Source organism: Aspergillus pseudonomiae (genome assembly GCF_009193645.1).
Source record: "Aspergillus pseudonomiae strain CBS 119388 unplaced genomic scaffold BDV37scaffold_67, whole genome shotgun sequence".
NCBI lineage: Eukaryota > Fungi > Ascomycota > Eurotiomycetes > Eurotiales > Aspergillaceae > Aspergillus > Aspergillus pseudonomiae.
In genome coordinates this window covers 50882-70525 of record NW_022476059.1, presented here as the reverse complement: position 1 = coordinate 70525, position 19644 = coordinate 50882, and the positions used below count along the sequence as shown (strand labels likewise).

General features: G+C 49.3%; 8 protein-coding genes across 8 annotated transcripts; 2 read left to right on the top strand and 6 right to left on the bottom strand.

The window, feature by feature from the left end:
• Positions 1-273: 273 nt before the first annotated feature.
• BDV37DRAFT_255682 (arylamine N-acetyltransferase family protein) lies at positions 274-1470 on the bottom strand. Its single transcript, XM_032082750.1, has 2 exons — positions 1035-1470; positions 274-983 (listed from the first exon to the last, which is right to left on the bottom strand). Exons 1-2 carry the CDS (start codon positions 1427-1429, stop codon positions 422-424), a joined length of 957 nt encoding a protein of 318 aa, XP_031938507.1. The 5' UTR covers positions 1430-1470; the 3' UTR covers positions 274-421.
• Positions 1471-1700: 230 nt separating this feature from the next.
• BDV37DRAFT_255680 (alpha/beta-hydrolase) lies at positions 1701-3041 on the bottom strand. The gene is made up of 2 exons (XM_032082749.1): positions 2771-3041; positions 1701-2711 (listed from the first exon to the last, which is right to left on the bottom strand). The coding sequence occupies exons 1-2, from the start codon at positions 2955-2957 to the stop codon at positions 1888-1890; spliced, it is 1011 nt and encodes a 336-aa protein (XP_031938506.1). The 5' UTR covers positions 2958-3041; the 3' UTR covers positions 1701-1887.
• Positions 3042-3713: 672 nt separating this feature from the next.
• On the top strand, positions 3714-5022 carry BDV37DRAFT_255677 (uncharacterized protein). Its single transcript, XM_032082748.1, has one exon. It carries the CDS (start codon positions 3768-3770, stop codon positions 4707-4709), a length of 942 nt encoding a protein of 313 aa, XP_031938505.1. The 5' UTR covers positions 3714-3767; the 3' UTR covers positions 4710-5022.
• An 880-nt stretch (positions 5023-5902) lies between these two features.
• BDV37DRAFT_185902 (uncharacterized protein) lies at positions 5903-7235 on the bottom strand. Its single transcript, XM_032079571.1, has one exon. The coding sequence runs from the start codon at positions 7205-7207 to the stop codon at positions 6044-6046; it is 1164 nt and encodes a 387-aa protein (XP_031938504.1). The 5' UTR covers positions 7208-7235; the 3' UTR covers positions 5903-6043.
• Positions 7236-8122: 887 nt separating this feature from the next.
• Positions 8123-14589, bottom strand: BDV37DRAFT_285883 (type I polyketide synthase; the record flags this gene model as incomplete). Its single annotated transcript, XM_032087817.1, has 4 exons — positions 8123-10447; positions 10503-13919; positions 13971-14262; positions 14312-14589. The coding sequence occupies 4 exons, from the start codon at positions 14587-14589 to the stop codon at positions 8123-8125; spliced, it is 6312 nt and encodes a 2103-aa protein (XP_031938503.1).
• Positions 14590-15337: 748 nt separating this feature from the next.
• On the bottom strand, positions 15338-16756 carry BDV37DRAFT_285882 (S-adenosyl-L-methionine-dependent methyltransferase; the record flags this gene model as incomplete). Its single annotated transcript, XM_032087816.1, has 3 exons — positions 15338-15862; positions 15912-16424; positions 16478-16756. 3 exons carry the CDS (start codon positions 16754-16756, stop codon positions 15338-15340), a joined length of 1317 nt encoding a protein of 438 aa, XP_031938502.1.
• Positions 16757-17758: 1002 nt separating this feature from the next.
• Positions 17759-18184, bottom strand: BDV37DRAFT_285881 (uncharacterized protein; the record flags this gene model as incomplete). Its single annotated transcript, XM_032087815.1, has 1 exon — positions 17759-18184. One exon carries the CDS (start codon positions 18182-18184, stop codon positions 17759-17761), a length of 426 nt encoding a protein of 141 aa, XP_031938501.1.
• Positions 18185-18621: 437 nt separating this feature from the next.
• BDV37DRAFT_285880 (uncharacterized protein) lies at positions 18622-19368 on the top strand (the record flags this gene model as incomplete). The annotated part of the gene is made up of 1 exon (XM_032087814.1): positions 18622-19368. The coding sequence occupies one exon, from the start codon at positions 18622-18624 to the stop codon at positions 19366-19368; it is 747 nt and encodes a 248-aa protein (XP_031938500.1).
• Between the last annotated feature and the right edge of the window lie 276 nt (positions 19369-19644).

The following is a 19644-nucleotide window of genomic DNA, read 5'->3' as shown; positions in this document are numbered from 1 at the left end:
CGATGGATACTATTCTGACGGATCATTATCCTTACAATTGGGGGCCACAAAGGTACGATTGTGGGACGGCAGAAGACAACAAGCCTTGAGAGTTTGGGCTTTAGGCCGGCTTCTGGTTTTATTCGCAGAGAACAGATATCGGAGACTGTAGCCCACCACTAAGAGATACTTTCTAACAGTGACTCTCATCCAGCTGTAGGGTGGCGTAATATAAGCATTAAATCGGTTTGATCTAGCCCGCCGATTAAAATGTAGGATAGTAATCTTCCCATTTTCCAATGTAAAGCACATCAACGAGGGCTCGAGTATGACGGTATGACCAGAAACACCTCAGCACCCAACAATATATCTGGCCGATTGACCCACATAGGCTATTGCGTTGGCAAAGTGGAAGATCCCTGACACCTGAAGGGCCTTTATCTCAATGTAGACAAATCAAGAACCACTTTCTGAGAGCCCTCATTCTATCAGCTTCCGTATCCAGTGACTCTATCACTCTGGTCCTCCCTCCCATATTCAACTTCACCTCGTTATTGACTAATATGATCTTCCCTGTGATATGGACTTCATCTGGTCCGGCTGGAATTTGAACAGGGGCCTCTTGATTCGGAATGATTCCTGCTTCTTCACCGTGCCTAATAAATTTCACCGCGACAACCAGCTCTCTCTGAAGAAACTCCCAGGCTGCAAATCGATTGATCACTTCAAAGTCCTCCTGGAAAAACTCAAGGTCGGGATAACAGTAAAAGGAGTTCCATTCCTTGTCCACATCGTTGCGACACTGGTAAATCCAGTGCTTTTGTTTTCTCTGCGACTCTTTGGAGATGTGGTCGTACAGCAAGCGGGCTTCTTGCGTCCCAAGGTTTGTGATTACTTCTCCAGACACGAGCGGAATTGGGCAGGTTGGGCCGTCGCCTCCAAATCCAACATCGAGATGATATCGGACTCCAGAGGGGAGCCGGACGATATTCGCCATGTGGACCCTGAACATAGTCAACGAAGAAAGTTCTCGTTGCTCTGCGTTTAGTGCCTACCATCCTCGATAATCACCCTGCGGTATGCCATTCACCCGGTCTCGATTTCTTGCTCCTACCATGTACACATCAAATCCCAGACCGCGGAGGATGTGGTGGAAAAATATGTTGACTTCCAGACAATATCCCCCGCGGCCAGTGGGATCGGTTTCCCCAGTTCCCATCATTTTGGAATAGAGGGTGTCAGGGTGGATATCTGCCTGACGGGCAGTGGAGTAGTGGACGGATAGATTTTCAAAGGGAAACCGAGTGATGTGACAACGGAATAGGACGGTGAGCGCTGCTTCATCTTTGGGAAAGATGTGAGGTGTTTCTATGTAGGCATGATACTTGGACGGGAGGGAGAGATACGACAGGTACTTTTGTACATGAACCATGGAGTAGGCGGAGGTCATTTCGGGAAGCGATTGATAATATGCACGTCGGGGGAATGGTTTAACTAGAAAGATGGACGAGGAAGTCCTAGATGCTATCTTGCTTATTTTTGGGGTTGATATACTTACAGTGTGTAACCGGACCGAGTCTATGAGTCACTGTCGGTGAGGCATGTCGAAGGCTGCCAACAAAGAAGATATTTTAAATCAAACACTTTCTGAAAGCGCCCATTGATGTCGCCTTTTATTCTAAACAAATACTCCTACTCTATACTTGGGTACAAATATTATCGCACTGCTAGTTGGATTGCCTTATTTACGCCATTCATGTGATTGTGCCAGCCCTGCGTCGCCAGCTGAGAGGCCCGAATTGCTTCTCGACATGTCACTATTCATACGTAGCTATGTGTAAAGAAGCTGCCGGAAATGTCAATCGAATTCACCAGGCACAAGAACGAGTGAAGGCTAGGCACATAGACTTATTGGACAGCATCAAACACCTCCGTAACAAACGCCAAAGCTCTGTCGTATGCCTGGACTGATCCCTTCGCAGGACCCGGCGGCATTCCCGATTGAAAGTCCACCAACCCGTGCGGCCCATTGTCTACAAGCAGCAGTTCGGTCTTGACCCCAAGTTGCTTTAACTGCTCATAGTGATGCTTGCTCTCCTGGTCAGGGACGACTTCATCGGCAGTTCCATGCACCAACACGGATGGAGGGTAGTTTTCCGTCACGAACAACTGGAGGAACGCCGGTTTCAGGTCCTCCGGAATCGCTGCAGCTCGCTCTGCATAGTCCAACCTATTCAGCTCCGCACCCAAGCCAGGGCGACCGAGGCAGCCATCGAGGAACGTGCCGTCCAGCTCCCACCGGACAGTCAGAGCGAATCGGTTCGACATGAGACCCGTCTCTGGCGCATCATCGCTCACAACCGCCTTGTCGGCAAGCAACCCAGGAACCTCGTTGAGATCAACGAACTTGGAGAAAGACGTGGCCGGCCGACCGGCAGTCCAGTGATCTAACAGCCAGTCGCCTGCCGATCCATAGCCCGTTAGAAGAACTGCTGGCTTCGGAGTGGCGTACACACACGCCGCACGGGCGGAATAGGCGCCGGCGGAGAAGCCGGTCACTGCTATCCGACTTGTGTCGAGCGAGATGGGCTTTGGTAGCGTCGTTTGGAAGCCTTCGCCTGCGAGGAAGCTGAAAAGAGCTTTTGCATCCTCGATCTGATCGAGGGCGGTGCATGGGTGGCAGAGTCGGTAATCGGCAGCAATGAAGATGTAGCCTTTTGCTTGGCAGTGGTCTGTCACGCTACACGTTAGTCGTGTGAAAGTCCTTCAGGTTGCATACAGATCAACTCACCGTATAACCAGTGTGGGAAACCTATACCCCGACGCGAGCCAGCGGTCATTCCACCGCCGTGGTAATAGATCACCGCTGGCAGACATCCTTCTTCTCGAGAGGGCATATAATAGTCTAGCTTAATGTTATGTCCGTCTACAGTTGAATAGACCAATGTCCTGCCTCCGGCCGGTAGGGTTGGCAACATGATTGACTTGGGATGGGCTGGTATATTGTTGGATCAAGATGGTGTGCACACAGTGAGGAGTTCTTGGATGCGAGCTAGTTGATCTATTGAGACTGAGGCTATCGAGGTGGATCGATAGTATTCAGTCTTCTAGCTTCATCCGGCAGAAGTTATTGCCGCTTGCCCCCCCACCGGTACTTCATCTCGGAGATCATCATCCCCAACCCTGGACTGAAGGTACGATTATGCTGTGATTGATTTGTTCTAGCTAGAAGTCAAGAGGGCCAAGACCTCATGCAGAACAAGACCATAACAGTATCAAGGCACGTAGACACACAAATAGGCTCATGTTGGAGCAGGAACGCAGTTTGACTTCCCTTGTCCATCACCTCAAGGATAGACTACCAAAGGACCCACATATTTGAGGTTTAGCAATTCGCACTTACCATCAAGAGAAACCCACTGTTTGGGAGATCCCTTGCATCTGATTGGATGAAGGTCCAATGTGGACTTGAGCCGGTGTATGTTCGTTGCTTGTTGGCATGGCATTGCTTGGTACTTTGGATACGGTTTGAATAGACGTTCGGATAATGAACCTCTGCGTAGATACTCATCCGCATCTGATTGACTGCTAAGCTATCCAATACTAGTATAAATCAGCTAAGGCTCACTCCTATGATGCACCGTGCTGTATGACGTTGCAGCACAGCCTCCCAAGGCTGAATGAGTCACTCATCCTACAAAAGCATCCTCAACTGCCATTCCGTAGGCACCGCGGCATTCACGAAGATATGAAAGATACTGAAGATACTAAAGATATATCTGCACGCAATGGATATTCCAGAAGACTTCCTCCAAGCTCCTCCCCCTCCGACCGCGACCGTCAAGAAGCTCGACTTCACCAAAACGACTCCTCCCATCCCCGCGTACAAGAACCATTTCGCCGCCATAATCAATAACGTTTTGACCCCAGCTGAATGCAACCAGCTCCTTCAACTCGCCGAGCAATCCACAATACCCCAAGGTACAACTAACCCAAACCCAGAGAGAACTCCCTGGGACCGCGCCCTCCTGAACGTCGGCAACGGGCAACAAATTAACGCCCCCGGCTTCCGTAACTGCGGACGTATCTTATATGATTCGCCAGAAATTGCAGATCGATTACTCAATCGACTCTTACCATTTCTACACGAGTGCGATATTGTCCAAATCTTCAACCAGCCCCTAGTGACGGGGGCTGGGCCGGCGACTCGCAGCGAGACTTTTAAGCTAACACGGCTGAACGAGAAGCTACGGTTTTTGAAATACACGGGTGGGGAATACTTTCGTGCGCATACTGATGGGTGCTACGTGACCCCGGATGAGCGAGAGAGGTCCCTGTTCACAGTGCATTTGTATTTGAATGGCGAGGGAGAGCAGGACGAGGGTGCACTCCAGAGCGCGATCGCGAGACGGGAACGAGTCGATGCTCGTGGTAATGATGGTAGTTCTGATTGGGGAGTGGTATTTGGAGATGAAGATAAGGATGAGGGTATGGAGTCAGAGGAAGAGGACGAAAGCCTTGATGATGGAAAAGAGCAACCCCTACTCGGTGGTGCCACCTCATTTAGACTTGAGTCTTTCGCTGGGGAACGGGTGGTCAGAGTGTTTCCAAAGGCAGGCTCGGTACTGGTCTTTCAGCAGAGAGGGCTGTGCCATGCTGGGGATGATGTGTTTCGGGGTGTGAAGTATACCATGCGGTCCGATGTGATGTATGAGAAGGTCGAGAGTTGAATCCAGACCTGAGCTTTGTTAGTATCTCCATAAACCTAAGGCCCAATATTGAACCACACCAAGAACCGCTACATATGATTAGTGGACAGTGGAAAATTTCTTCACCGGGCAGAAGAGACCTGACTTGTTATTGAGATTGTTCTTACTTTTCGCCTACTTATACTAGAAACGTGGGTATTGGGGGGGTTAAGAAGAGAAGGGCTGGTTCAGTTGCAAGCATACCCTGGAGTATCAGTACTCTAACAAACAGCACAGTCATCTATGCCTCAATACTAATTGCTACTCTCCCATAGTAAACCACACGAGATAGATCCTTCGTAGCCCTTTCCGGCGTATTACAGAAATGCCCATTGTTCTTCGCGGGCCGGCCCACATACGGTTCTAGGAACCTAACTATTTGGCACAGCACACCAACTTCCCATAAGCATTATGAACTTTTGCACCGATTGTTCAGGAATTCTAGTGGCGTCAAAGAAGTCTGACATAGCGTGTATGCTGCACAGACCAATCACAACCTTTGTGATCGCTGGCTTCATCTACTGTTGGGGGGAAAGGGGAGTGTCGCTTCAACCAGTCTCTTGAACAGCATATGGACTCGAAGATAAGTGATAAGACTTCTGTGCCAAAATGTATATTCATGTTTGACCGCAAGAAAGTCCCTGTTGCCAACTGACAACGGCAGAAATACTGTAATGACGTCTGCGCGCTGGGTCTCTATTCAAATAGGCGTGCCATGGTCTCAGACTGACAGAACTGGTAGGAGGCTTTGTTCAAGCGCAGGTACGAGAGGAATGTGGTTATTCAGAGGTCAAGGTTGTACTACTACTGTTCTATTATAAGCATATTGCAAGGTCGATCCGGTGGATGATGGGTGGCCTTACGGCTACCATGTCGTATACTCCACCACTAGACAAACTTTGATTGGTATCTGTCACTTGTAACCGCAGAGGCATGGCTACATTATACGTGTTTTCAGTTGTTCTCATTGGGTGTCAGCATAAGCTTACCTCGATCCCAGAATTGAGGCTGAACGATCCACGAGTAGTGTTTCGCTACATATTGTCGTTTACGTCAGCACACTCGTGGCTTCCAAGACAAAATCCTTTTGTACCATGGCCCATAAGACACGGAAGCCACCCACCGACTCTGATGTATGTGGGAAGGCCTGGTCTAGCGCGACTTACAATATTCCGTATGGCTCAAGTCAAGTCTCCAGCTTTCCCTGGATACCAATTGTACTGGAATAATAATAAATATACATGAACAATAGAAAAAATGAGAAAGAAATGAGAGTGACCCCAAGGGAAACCCTAAAACTCAATCGTATGCATCTGCTAAAAGTCATCCTGCTGCTGAATTGACTTTAGAGCCTGTTCTCGGGCCGTTTGCAATGAGCCGATATACGTCTGCAAGATTAGCTCATCGGGCTGATGATCCATGCCCTGTGCATACTGGGCCAAAATGGTTAGGATCGATCCGATCTTCTCGAGCTCCGACGAAAGCACTTGAGCAATAATCTTCGAGCGTAACTCATTGTCCAAGAGGTATCGGCCAATAGCCATCGGGGTATCATAAGTAGACAGGCTCATGCTCAGGGTTGACTCATCTCGTGATGTCTGATGTTGTTGTGACAAGAGGGCTTCGTAGGATTCCAAAACCTGCTGGATGATAAGAACCAACAAGAGAGCGATGCGTAGCCCCTGAGCACAAGGGCAAGCCATGATCTCCTTCACCGTTTCTATCGCCGTACGGCCGTCATCGAGTGTCGCATCCAACGACTGTGGATGATTCAGCGGAGGAGTTCTCGATCGTATGCAGGATATCCGCGGGTCACGCATGGTCTGCAAGACCGAGGCTGCGCGTGTAATGCAGTCTCTTGTATCGCCGACGCCAATAGCATGTTCAGCCATAATCGCATCCCACGAGGGATTGCCGCGTGGGTCTACAGGGCATTCCCCCTCCATCCCATTCGTGCGTAATTGTGCCACGTGTGGGATATCAGGAAGAGACATGTCAGCTGACTCAGGGCTTCGAAGTGGCACCACCGTTCCTTCAAGACAAGGGTAGGATCCAATGTGAGTTTGAGATCCTATAGTGGACTCGGGAACGTCGGAAGGCAGGGTATGAAACATGCTGAACGGCGTCGCATAGTTAGATGACTGGTAAGGATCATATGGCGACATGGCATCGTCAGATGTACTCGGGGTTCGACTGTCTTGGTGACTTCCCCCCAATTGTGGATGCTGAGATATCGCCTGCTTCCTTCCCCGTGTGTCTTCGTTTCTAGAACTAGTAGATCTCGAAGATGCGCAGTGGTGCCAGGCTTTGCCAATGCGACGGGATTCACTATAGTTGCAGACAACGCCGCTCTTGATGCACCGGACGCAATGCGGCTGGCCACGGTCGCATTTGACCTTCGACAGGGCGCAGAAATCACAGCTGGCCCTTAGTTTGACAGGCTTTCCCGATCGCTCAGTCGGTGTCCTTGTGGTACTCATTGTCAAATAGAAGTTGAATACGTTGTCTTAGGCCGACCTCGAGGGTGTATGATAGATATCAATGTCAGGGTAGAAAGTCACAGTTCAAGATAAATAGTGGAAATATGAGAGAACAGAGGCAGGTATGGGGGTCAGATGAGCATAATCTAACAGTTAATGCATTGTATTTAATCTGTCCCAGCTGAATAACTTCACCCTCGCATCACTACATATCTATTGGCTCGATTGTAAGTCAAGGTACAGGGCTGAATCATCCATGGACCTCCAAGGGTCCTAATCCTGTGTCAACCATGGAAGCCCTCCGACGGCGACTGATTAAGTACCAAGTTTCAGTCCAAAAATACTTTTAATGCATACTGCATCTGTGATTGGAAGGTGAATACTTTCAGGCCGGCGTCTCATAGGTGCACGATGAAGTGTTCCTGCAGTACAAATGATTTTCACGTCCACCGATAAGGCCTGTGGCAAATAAACATTATCCTTGGCTTGAGTACTTCTCTTCCTGACGGTGTCCATCTACGCCAACGCCACGGGGTTGTTCGGACTCTCTGTTGTTGGTTCTGGGCAGCCCTAATCCGTTGGCGCTGCGCCTCATCACAGCCTGTATACCAACCGATCTATGAACGTCGTAGGACACATCTACTCAAAGCCATCCCCAATGGACAGTACTTAGTAGATGTTTGGGATTGTAAAATTCGATTGGTGGCCTGAGTGGGAGGCGTTTTACACGGATGATACAGTCTGCTTGGATATTTAAAGTTCATATTCTGTGCTCAAATTCGTCTCTATAATGGGACTGGGTCCAATGCCATGTACAAATCCGCATCTCATCACAGTGGAGATAAACACATGTAATCTACATGTAGGACTCTGGTTAGCAAACATTGAGCGATAGTCAAACATATCTATCAGCATTCATTGTAACATCGCTGTTCGCATCATTCCCGCCAGACGAATGACCGCTGGGTTTCGAACAATGGTGAAATGGTTAGCATCAGGCATTGTTTTTAACTGAATGCTGCCTCCCCCAAGCAGATGATCCCATCCGTTGTATGACACGTCCACCCGGCGTTCTAGCAGCCAGTCGATAACCTCTGGGTCATCCTGATTTCGTTCCGGGCGAGGGTCCCTTGACGTCTTGCATACGCCATCCTGTGCGTAGATAATAGTAGTGCGAGGAGCCGCGGTAGCCGGGCGGAAGGGCGCAGGTGTATACCGATCTAGAACATCATTGATGGCTTGGAAATGCTGCAATAGCCATGCCGGTGGCTTCCGCCCACCGTCAATACCGAAGACCCCTGCTTCCTCAAGAAACTGGTAGAAGTGTGGTGGACACTTCCCTAACCCCATAGGATTCGGAGAGTCTATCAATAGCAGTCGCTCCACCTTTTCCCCTTGATCAACGAGATACTGTGCCACTTCATATGCAACAATCCCCCCTGCAGACCAACCCCCGAGATTGTATGGACCGCGCGGCTGACGTCGACGGATCTCAGCCACGTAGACTGGGGTAAGGTCTTGTAGTCGACACTTCGCCAGCTCATTCGCCCGCTTTAGATAAGGGCAGTCCATGGCATATATACGTACATCCCTGGAAATGGTGGGTAGCATTGCATAGGATGTGGATGACCCAGACCCATCAGGAAAGAGAAAAAGGGTTCGTGAACAACTTTCATTACCTTGGAGGTTTATCGACGTTGCGGGTGGATGAGTGGTTATTAAGCTCTGCTCGATATCTTGTTTCGTGGATTGAAACATTGTTCCCAGCGCCGCTGTAATTGAAGCAACACTCGAGTGCTCCAGAAAGAAGTCATTCGGGAGTTGCAAGTCTGTCTCATCACGCACTCTTCCAAGAGTTGTGAGCGAGAGGAGGGAATCTAGGCCCAGCTCGCTGAGGTCATCCACATTGGAGAGATCTGTGAGACTCACACCCATCTCCTCGGATAGTATGGATGATATCAAGCCCACGGTAGTTGTCACCCCATCTACTACCGCATTTCTCCCGACATCCCTGTCACTTCCACTAGGCGATGTGATAGTGGTTGTTGTAGATCCATTGGGGGTTGGATAAGAGCTTGTCTCGCCACTATCAGATTCGGACGATGATGACATGTTGAGGTAAACACGAAGAGACTGCACAGATGGACAGTCTTCGAAAAGTGACCATGGTACGTCGAGCCCCAGAAACTCTCGAAATTTACCGATGATGGTCAAGGACATCAGCGAATCAACTCCCATGTTAGCAAAGTTCACATCCTCAGTGAGCTGTCCAGGATCGACGCCAATTTCCGGGGCAATAACTCCAAGTACTCGCTGCCATGGGTCCTCAACCTGAGGATGCTGAGTTTGTATATTAATCTGTGGCCTCACAGCAGGCTGGGAGGTATCAACAGTCTTTGGTCTTGTGGGTGAAGAGCTGCCTTTCGGTGTCGTGGCGGGCAGTAACATTTTCAGGACCCGCCGAGCCACTTTTTGAAAGCTGACTGCTCCATATTGCGCAATTATGCGGTTTTCGTTGAGAATATAAACATCCCCCACATAAAAGCCCCTGTTGTCATCGATAGGTTGCATTTTGACGTGAGTTTGGTAAACCGTGTCTGGGGAAAAAGGCTCGACACAGCGCATGAACCCCCAACCGTGGTTCACAAATAAGTGCTCCGTTAGATCAATAGAATCGTTGCAGTTCATGACAAAGCCGGTCAGATGGCCAAAGCTGTCAGACCAGACAGGATTCAACGAATACTGACCTGCGGTCGACTGTAAACGCACTTCGGCCGTGGCTTCCAGCCCAGAGCTGTCGAATACAACCTCCTCCATGGCTTGGTATGAGGGGCCGTATTGCATCATTGACGAGAAGAGTCTGTACGCCAAACCTCGGCGCATTTTGTGTGTCCACCCTTCTTCAACACCCTTCTTGAGATGCTCAATACTGCGTTGGATTAGGTACAACTGGCGGTTCCAGCTCTCCTGCCAGTTTGTAGTTCGCTGGAACTCTATGACACATCGTGCGTGCTGCGCGGTGAGATTCCCCGTGTCGTCAACGCTGTACACCTTTATCATCCCTCGGAGCATGTTCCAGTCCATGTCAAGAGATGCACGCAGCAGCTGTGGTCCAGTTCCTTTGATGACTAGAGCCTTTTCCACGACCATGTCACAAATGTCTATGTTATAATTCGATACATCGTCCTTCTTACCTGACAGATACATGCCTAATGTGTGGGCAATATCCGCATACAAGGACTATGGGACTTCTTGTTAGTATACTGAAAAACCAGAATCTGCGCCGTGCACTTACCGATGGACAAAGAGTTACACCGTTGACCTTATGATCCAGTGCTACTGGCAGTAGCTCCGGGTCAGTAATATCAGATTCAATAATAATCGTTGCCCGTGCGGCATCTACCACCTCTTCGACAATCCTCTGAACGGAAGGGCTCAACCGAGTAGATACGGGTCGAATAGCATCAGCGCTCATAGACGTTTGAGGACAACCTTTGGTTAAGCAAAAGTTATTTTGGTACTGAATCCAGTAGTCTTGGTAGTCCCAGCTATATCCAGGAAGCATGACAACCTGATTGCTGCTCTTAAAGTCACGTTGGTATTCGTCCCAGTTTAGACTCACTCCTGCCAGGTGCAATATTGACAATGACCCCGCGAGGGTCTTAAACTTGTCCTCTCGGTGGGATAACGTTGGGCACACTCTAACACTTGAACCCACCATAGCCTTCATCATGCGCATGAGGATGGGATGAGCACCAATCTCGACTGCCAGACCTGCAGAATCAAAGGTACCAGAGGCCTGAGCTGCCTCTATGACACCGACAAAGTCTACAGGCTCACGACAATGTCGACGGATGTACTGGGCTCCAATAGTTCCTTCATCGGTGATAGTACGGCCCAAAGTGGGCGACAAGATTGGAATCCTTGGTGGTTGATACGTCACTTGGGTGGCAATGTGTTCCAACTCTTCCAAAATCGGATCAACCTGCGACGAATGAAACGCGAATGGTAAGATGAGTTTCTTGGAAGTCACTTTAAGATCAGATAATATCTTCGAGCCTCGGTCAATCTCATCAGTTGGACCACTCAAAACCGTATCTTCAGGGCCATTTATGCACGATACCTCCAACTGCACGCCTTTGAGAACCTTCTCTATGTCAGCAATCGACGCTTTGACTGTTAACATACTATGTGACCCGGATGTGCATCTTTTCTCTAGCAAGGCAGCCCGCGATCCAGCTAGGTAGATCGTGTCGCTGATGCTGAGCACTCCTGCGAGCTGTAAGGCTGCATATTCCCCAAGACTGTGCCCGAGCGCATATTGTGGCACGAGGCCCCAGTTCTGCCATAATCGCGCTATTGCTATTTGGACCACCACGGTACCAACTTGCACCACAGTCGGGGACAACTCGGCAACATCAACCGCTCCTGTGATTAGAGGAAGTATTGAGGGAAAGCCATGCCCGCGACTGACAGCTTCCAACTCGGCTATGTCCGCGCGAAATGAGGTGAAGCTATCGTATAGTTCCCGCGCCATCGCCGTCTGCTGTGCGCCTTGGCCCGTAAATAGGAAGCCTACTTCGGGTGACTTGGACGGACAAGGTTTGATATCCTGTGTCACATCTGTGTCTAGCAACCTTCGTTTAATCTCTTGTAGGTCATCTCCTACGAATGCTACACGGTAAGAGTGGTGCATGCGCCTCGCGGTAGTCGTATATCCGATGCGTGCTAAGAGCTCCGAGGAAGTTTCTGAGCCAATGAACTCCCCCAAAGCACGCATGTTCTCTGAGAGACTCTTGGATGACCGAGCGGAGAGGGTAACCACATGGTGTTTCCGTGGGTCGGGCGAAACTCCAGCCGGATGGTCCTCTAACAACGGCGCATCTTCAACTAACACTGCTGTATTGCCTCCAGCTGCAGAGAAATTATTAATAAAGGAGCGGCGCTTTCCTTCCCCTGGACGCATCCAATCGGTTTCCCTAAACGGGATATGAACATTGCGCTGCTTCATATCTGTAGGGAAGTGGCGGTTTATCCTTCCCTTGATGCCACAATGGGGCGGAATTCTGTTTTTCTGCATCATCAGCAGTACCTTAATCAATGCTGTCACACCAGATGATGACTCGCCATGGCCAACATTCGCCTTGACAGACCCCAGATGCAACGGCCTATCCAGGCCCCGACTATCATCCCAGGCGAAGCTGTCAAGTACTGACTTCATCTCAACTGCGTCGCCTGCCTGTGTCCCTGTGCCATGCATTTCAATGTAGCTGATCTCATGTGGATGTATACCAGATTCTGCCAGTAATTGTTGGAATAGATGTGCCTGCGCATCGGCTAACGGACGGGTTATTGAGACTGCTTCTGCCGAATGCGAGGTTCGTGCTCCTAGGATCACGCCAAATATAGGATCGTTATCGGCTATTGCATCTGGTAGGCGCTTGAGAATCACGGTGCCTACGCCATCTGCACGGCAATATCCGTCCGCAGCATCATCGAAGGTTTTACAATTCCCGGTTGAGGAGAGGAAATGCCCCCGATCAAGGCCGGCGAAGTTGTCGGGGTTCGTTAAAATATTTGTACCACCGGCCAAGGCAGTATCGCAGTCACCATTAAGTAGAGCGCTGCAGGCAGTATGAATAGCTGCCAGGCTGGATGAGCATGCTGTATCCACTGTAATGCTCGGTCCGCTGAATTTGAAGAAGTAATTGAGGCGGCCGGGAACAAAAGCTCTGATACCCCCTGGGATGAAATAGGTATCAATATCTTGGCTACTGTTGACTTCGCGCCAGTCATCGCTCGTCATGCCGTAGTATACACCCACACGATCCCGCTGGCTTGCTGGGGTACGGTCCGGGACAAATCCAGCCATTTCCATGGCTTCGTACGCTGTGAGAAGAGCCAGGCGTTGCGCAGGATCCGTCTGGCATGCCTCGCGTGGGGACATTTGGAAGAAACGCGCGTCGAATGATCCGGGATTTCGTATCCAGCAACCATGTTTGATACGACTAGTATTTTTACGTCGGAGTGTAGCATCGTAATGAGCCTCACGGTCGAACCTGTCGGCAGGGATAGGTTTATGGACATCCAGTCCTTGCTGCAATAGTTCCCAGAACTCGGTCAGACCGTCTGCTTCCGGAAAACGACCACTAAAACCAATAATGGCGATCTTGGATGCTTCAATGCCTGACGATGCTGGCAAAGCCTCCGCTGCCGGTCCCTGGGTTGCCGTCGCCTTCAAGCACTCCACCTCGATGCCGACTTGAGTTAATGATGTTTTCATTCTGGATACCATATTCGTGTGGATAGGGACGATTTGAGCGGTGGCATCAGGGCTATGCTGAACAATACTCTCCTCAACCTTGTCAAATCTTATCTGGCAGGTCAAGATCTCCCTAACCAGTGCTCGAAGTAAGTCACCAAATGTTTTCTCCTTCAGGACAATGCCCGTGGCACAGGATATGAGGGACGTGTTCGATTCACGACAAAACAGAGATCGGTCAACTGGTTTGTGCCCGAGGATACTTTCTACGTCGACCTCGCTGTATAGATGCGCCGCGTGATATGGTGCATAGATTGACACCGGCAACGACTTTGTACCTTGAAAGTGGGAAAAGGTCTTTAATGCCTCAAGCACCTTTGGGGTACCGCTGATCGTAATGTTATTGCTTCCAGCAGCGCTGACATATGGCTTCATAATTGTCGGGATATCCTGTGCATGCGTATGAGTATCTTGCGTATTGTCCGTGTGTCCACCACTTACCTTATCCCGAACAAATGCCTCCAGTATCTGTTCAGCCTCTGATTCTGGAATATCTGCCACCGCGAGTGACCATGGTTTCCACTGCAAACCATCTTCCCCAGCCAGTGCATTAGCCCGTCGAGCCACCTGAATTCCAACCCGAAATGCAGTTATCACAGCCTCAATGCCGAGGGCAAGCAGATCAAGACTAGTTCGTGCGCAAGAAACCGCAGCAGCTGCGAGTGATCCGGTGCAAAACCCAACTAGGACGGAGCCGGTTGGTGGATGGCAAAGATCCGTAGTCTGTAAGAGTCTGCGGATAGATGAGTATGAGAAGTATTGATGCATATATTACCACTCACAGAATGTATTGCGCTATCTCGTACAGGCAAACTAATGCACTGTCTAGGGCAACATGGCGTCGTCCATTTCTGACCGCTCCTAGCAGAAGGGGGAGTGTGTGTGCGTCTGGCAGCGAGGTTCGCTCATTTGCTGGTAATATGAATATCTCCTTCCTTATAGCAGCAAAGGCTTCATCGAGAAAGGACTTTAATGTCGGGCTATTCTTCACGTATAATAGTTTGTGGAGAGCATCGTCCACGCGGACAGTTTGATCTCCGAAAAGGTAAATAGTGACCATATTTGCTAGTGTTCATAGGCGGTAAACACTGAGCCACATTTGGAATAACAGTTCCCATTGCTGTATATAAACCGACAGAAGGTAAAGCAATATCGATCATAGGGGATTTGTCAGACTGGGCTGTGTTCGCACATTCGGGAAACCACCCAACCCTACAAGGATTTATACCGAAACGTCCGACGTACCCCGATGGCGCCGGGGAAGCCGATGATAGCGAGACTTGGCCCCAACAATGACCGGCCAAGTGTCTCGGGGTAGTTCTTTTGTATTGTCTCATTGTCATCATTTTGTTTTACGGCCACCCATAGTAGACACGAATGCCGTTAATGCCAATATAGTGTGGTTGCATTCAGAAATCTACCTTCTAGAACCCGGGCTCAAAGTAGACGTATAACATGGCCTGTATATAAGTAGGTCATTCAATCCGCTCCTTGTCAAGCTTCCCTGATAGCACAATCCCTTGGAGAAGAAGTGAGAAATGGTGTTCGTCAAAAGGCGAAGCAATACAGAATATTTGCCAACATAGAATGGTGTACCACGTTTCTACAGGTCATTATAGATATCCAAATGAAATTGTACACAGCTCTTCCATCCATCCATGTCAGTCTACATAATTAGCACAGTGTGGCTTAGAGAACCCTGGTCGCAATAAATATTGCAAAGATATCGAAGAATTGCAACATTTGTACATTTCCCTTCATATTCTCAACCTATATACCAAGCACTTTCCTGAAAACAGAATCCATTTCTATACATCCAGACTCAGCTCAATCAGTGACATTAAGCTTCCGTGGGGTTCCTTAATCTTCACTTTAAGCCGTTCATCAACCTTTCTGAAGATACTCATCCAGTCCTCCAGCTGTCTTTCCATGCCGTTGAACACTTGTTGCACTATGAGGTCTTGGGCGCGCAGCAGTCTTTCCTTAGATGCTGGAATCATACCCGGACCCGGCAACACAATATCGACGATGATAATACATGCACCAGGTTTCAAAGTCTGGACGAGACGTGACAGGATCCGCACACAGTCATCGAACGACCAATTGTGCAGTATCATCCGCAGCATGTATACGTCAGCATCTTGCACGGGCTGTGGATCAAAGAAGCTGTGTGCTCGATAACTAACGCGTGGCTTCAAGTCTCGTGCATCATCTAGAGAGGAGAGATATTCAGGACCCTCAGCCACTACCTCGGGCAAGTCCTCCACAACGAAGGTCAAGTCAGGGAACTTGCGGGCCAGCGCAACCGAAGTATGGCCGGTGGACCCACCCACCTATGGTCGTCAGAATCCAATGTCCCTATGAGATTAGAATGATACTTACATCAACTACAGAAGCATGTCCAAGGGCGGCCCAGTCCCATCCCTCTGCGAGCTTCTCGGCATCTGTCCCTTGGCTACGCGACATACTGCGCATAAAGCCGGCAAATTGGCGCTTTCGATCTGGATGTTCAGCCAAATGATTGAAGAAGGACAATTCCGTGTCAACCGCGATATTATACGCCGTCTGATTCCCTTCAATGCTACCTGGCCACCGTTCATGTGCTTCCACCATTGCAAAGGCAGCCGGTACGGATAGGTCACTCATGATGACAGCCCAATCATAGGAATCGGCATCATTGCGCAGCAAAGCAGATGTGGCAGAGTGTGTGACATGATGCGGTGGGCCTTCATGGAAAAGACCATTGGTCATAGCCATGCGAACAACACTTCTGAGCTGAGGCTCGGGTGCCTTGGCAAGGATGGCCAGGTCAGCGTAAGCAATCGAGCCCTCTAGAGGCACTAGGTGGAAGATCCGAAAGTGACAGAGCCATCGCAGGCAAGATGCATAGTGATACTAGTCTGGACTTAATACAACAACGCTCTTTATACCAGGTGGTGTTATCTTACCCCTGTCTGCAAGTTCAACAAATACGCACTTGGTCCTGCGGCAAGTTGGAAGAGGCGCAAGGCGTTATCCAGGATCCGCTCTCTTGCAGCATGAGCATCCGGCGAGGCGCCAGCGTGCAGTACAACTGTGGGTGTTTGGCGATCGAATGAAGGCTGGGGATGGCCAGTAGAAACAAGGTGGTTGTTCAGTACCTCGACGTCGTTCACCAGACTTCTGCTCAATTCTTCCATAGTAGAATGCGAAGCGTATGCTATGTTGAGATCACCGTTGATATTCATGTTTGCTACTCTCGATGTATGTCTATTAAGTGATAGCATTGTTCTTTTAGCATGATTCCCTCTCTAAATATCCTTCAAGATTGGTCTTGCCCGAATGAATGTCTCGCGATTTTCGGACTACTCGGGAAGCGACGAGCCCCGAGATGTGGATGAGATGAGCTGACTACATGGGGTGCCTGATTCGTGTGTTGAAACTTGGACATACTGGAGTGGGAGCCCGGGGTTTCTATATAACAACTTCCCAAAGTGCATCCCAGGTTGAAGTGATTGAAAACGAGATCTTCGGTTTGTTGCAGCTTTTCCAAGATTGCCCGTAAATCGTATTCTTGGATTCCTGTTCGATACCGAAGATTACCAAAGTTATGTTACTTGCCGCTCGAAAGTGTGGCGCAGCCAGCCTTGTTTAGTAGGCGGTGTGGATAATTGTCAGTCAACGAGAGCGAATTCTGCCCCAACAATCAAACGCACAAGCTTAGGTAGCCCTACTGGAGACTCTGGAGAGTAGCTTTTTGTAGTGTATAGGAACACTGCTCTTGATTGGTAGTTGTAAAGTAGACCTCAAGCTATGAGGCATATGGTTACATAAGTTATATCAAAGACCGTTGTTTGTTGAGGAAGCTTTTGATAAGCAATACATAGCCAGTTATGCGGTAGGAACGCCCCGACTCGTGGAGGCAAACAGGTGCGGTAATCGTCAATGTTCAAATGGTTCCTGGATACACTGGTGAAAGAGTACTTAATTAATGGACAGGTCTACTTGGTGTGCACAGACGGCTCGGTAGTACTACGAAAAGACTGTTGCTAGAATCTCCTGGATTATGAAGAATGATTGAATGATTCCCAGTGTCTGTGACTATATATATATAGCCTGTGTGCAACTACCAGTCAACGCACACACAATTCCTATGATAGTAGGTCTATTCTTTCATTAGCATAGGTCTTCAATATTTGTCCACAATATAAGTGGGGGTCAAACGGTCCGAAAAGAAAAGGAAAGAAAGCCTACGGTAAGGCCACGGTAAAATCGCCTTGGATGTGTACATGAAGATCGACTCCAGGTTCCCCGAAGCACAGGGTGAGTAAATCCACTTGATCAGTCCCATTTTCCCGTCGGATCTTTTCCAACAATGCCTTTAACGAGGCCTTCTTGGCGCTGGGTGCAGATCCTGTCTCTGGCCTACTCGCTTCGAGGGCAGCCTCATCGGACAGGTTGCATTCAGTGGGGTCGACATCCAGGCCTATCGATAGATCTGAGTTAATCGGGCATTTGTTGCGGTTCCAGACCGGGGATTGCGGTCTATTGGCCGTATCATAGTGCGTATCTTTATGACCCCGCGCAGGCTCCAAATGGCTCAGTGGGGATGACGGAACGTAATGTTTGCTCGTCAGGTCTGAGCAAGAGGGTATACTCGCAGTCCATGTCCCCATCTTCCTCTACCCACCCGGCTCCACACGACTGTTGCATTCGGCCTGCGGACGTGGAGATTTGGGAGGACCTTGCTCGACCCTACTGAACTTGACTATAGAGGCTGGGCAGGCCAAAGCCCCTTGAAAGTAGACGAAATAAATGGCTCCTATGAAATTGGTAGAAATGAATACACGAGTATCCGGGCAGACAATGGGGTTGTTTCCAACAGTGTGTTCAGACAGAGCACTGTCTCCAAAGAGCACTTGAAGCTAGCCGGAAAGACGCGAAGGAATTAGTCTTGATAGTTGATGGCGTGGACGAAGCCAACGGTGGCGAAGCAGCTTTATTGAAGAGGCTCCGACACGCTACCCATAACGCAAAGAGTACCAAGCTGATCCTACTCACTTCCCAGCAGGAATCTAAGACCTCCCAGAAGGGACAGGACACAGTATGCGTTATGCCAGAGCTTATTCTGGATGATATTTCTGCAGTTGTGCAAATTATCCTGCAAGGAAGCGATGCCTTCACCAAAGCTCCTCAAGAACAGCGTGAGATCCAAGTTACTCGGATTGCCGAGGCTTCAAATCGCTCTTTCCTGTGGGCTAAACTGGCTTCGAAACAACTTCGGGACGAGGCCCCGTCCAACACGCAGGCTCTGGTAAAGGCGGTTAACAATATTGTCAGTAGAAAGCCCACGATAAAAGACATCATTCATCGCACTCTGCATTCGAATGTGACCCAAGAAGCCATAAGACTCGTCGTTTGGCTTGCCACGGCTTGTCGGCCGCTACAGGTACAGGAATTGTCTGCTCTCCTCTCCATTCAGCAAGACAAACAAAAGATCATAGAGCAGGACAGGGAAAGCCCACTTCAGATTTTGAAGCCTGTGGCGTCTTTAGTCTTTACTCAAAACAATTTGGTGTTCCTGCGGCACGACAGAATCCGCGACTCAATCTTGGAGATCTTCAACCATGGCAATATCCTTCTTTCAATCAAGAACACAAACCTCGATCTAGCCCAGCGATTATTGCTCTATGCAAAGCTTGCAGTTCCAGAGAGCCGTGAGCTAGCCTTGGAGCCATTGGAATCGAGTTTCACCCGCGACCTCATTGAAAGGCATCCTTTGTTTGACTTGGGGGTTGACTCCACTTTCTTGACGATATCAGGAGGTAACAGACTTCCCAGCAGGCAGATGAGTAACTAATGGGAAGGACCAACAAGATATATATAAAAAAAACATACAACAGGAGGGATTCGCTGGTGGTCACCCACCCAACTACTAACCTCCCGGCGTGTGGCTTAAGTACGGCTGAGCGGACGGGAAGCCCTGTTCTCCACACCCTGTGGTCGTATGTACTTGTTACCTGGAGGCAACATCTTATATGGGACCCTTCGATGACGCGAAAGAGTATTTTCGATGAGTCGGCAAGTCTACAGATGTTATCACTTCCTCTCCACGGGGAACATTCGCAGTGAACTC

Excerpts from the sequence above, each read along its gene's own strand:
- BDV37DRAFT_185902 (XM_032079571.1), bottom strand. The coding sequence starts at position 7,207 with ATGAGTACCACAAGGACACCGACTGAGCGATCGGGAAAGCCTGTCAAA.
- BDV37DRAFT_255677 (XM_032082748.1), top strand. The coding sequence starts at position 3,768 with ATGGATATTCCAGAAGACTTCCTCCAAGCTCCTCCCCCTCCGACCGCG.
- BDV37DRAFT_255682 (XM_032082750.1), bottom strand. The coding sequence starts at position 1,429 with ATGACCTCCGCCTACTCCATGGTTCATGTACAAAAGTACCTGTCGTAT. Across the intron at positions 984-1,034 it reads CAGGGTGATTATCGAGGATG|GGTCCACATGGCGAATATCG; the intron begins GTAGGCACTAAA and ends GACTATGTTCAG.
- BDV37DRAFT_255680 (XM_032082749.1), bottom strand. The coding sequence starts at position 2,957 with ATGTTGCCAACCCTACCGGCCGGAGGCAGGACATTGGTCTATTCAACT. Across the intron at positions 2,712-2,770 it reads TTTCCCACACTGGTTATACG|ACCACTGCCAAGCAAAAGGC; the intron begins GTGAGTTGATCT and ends GTAGCGTGACAG.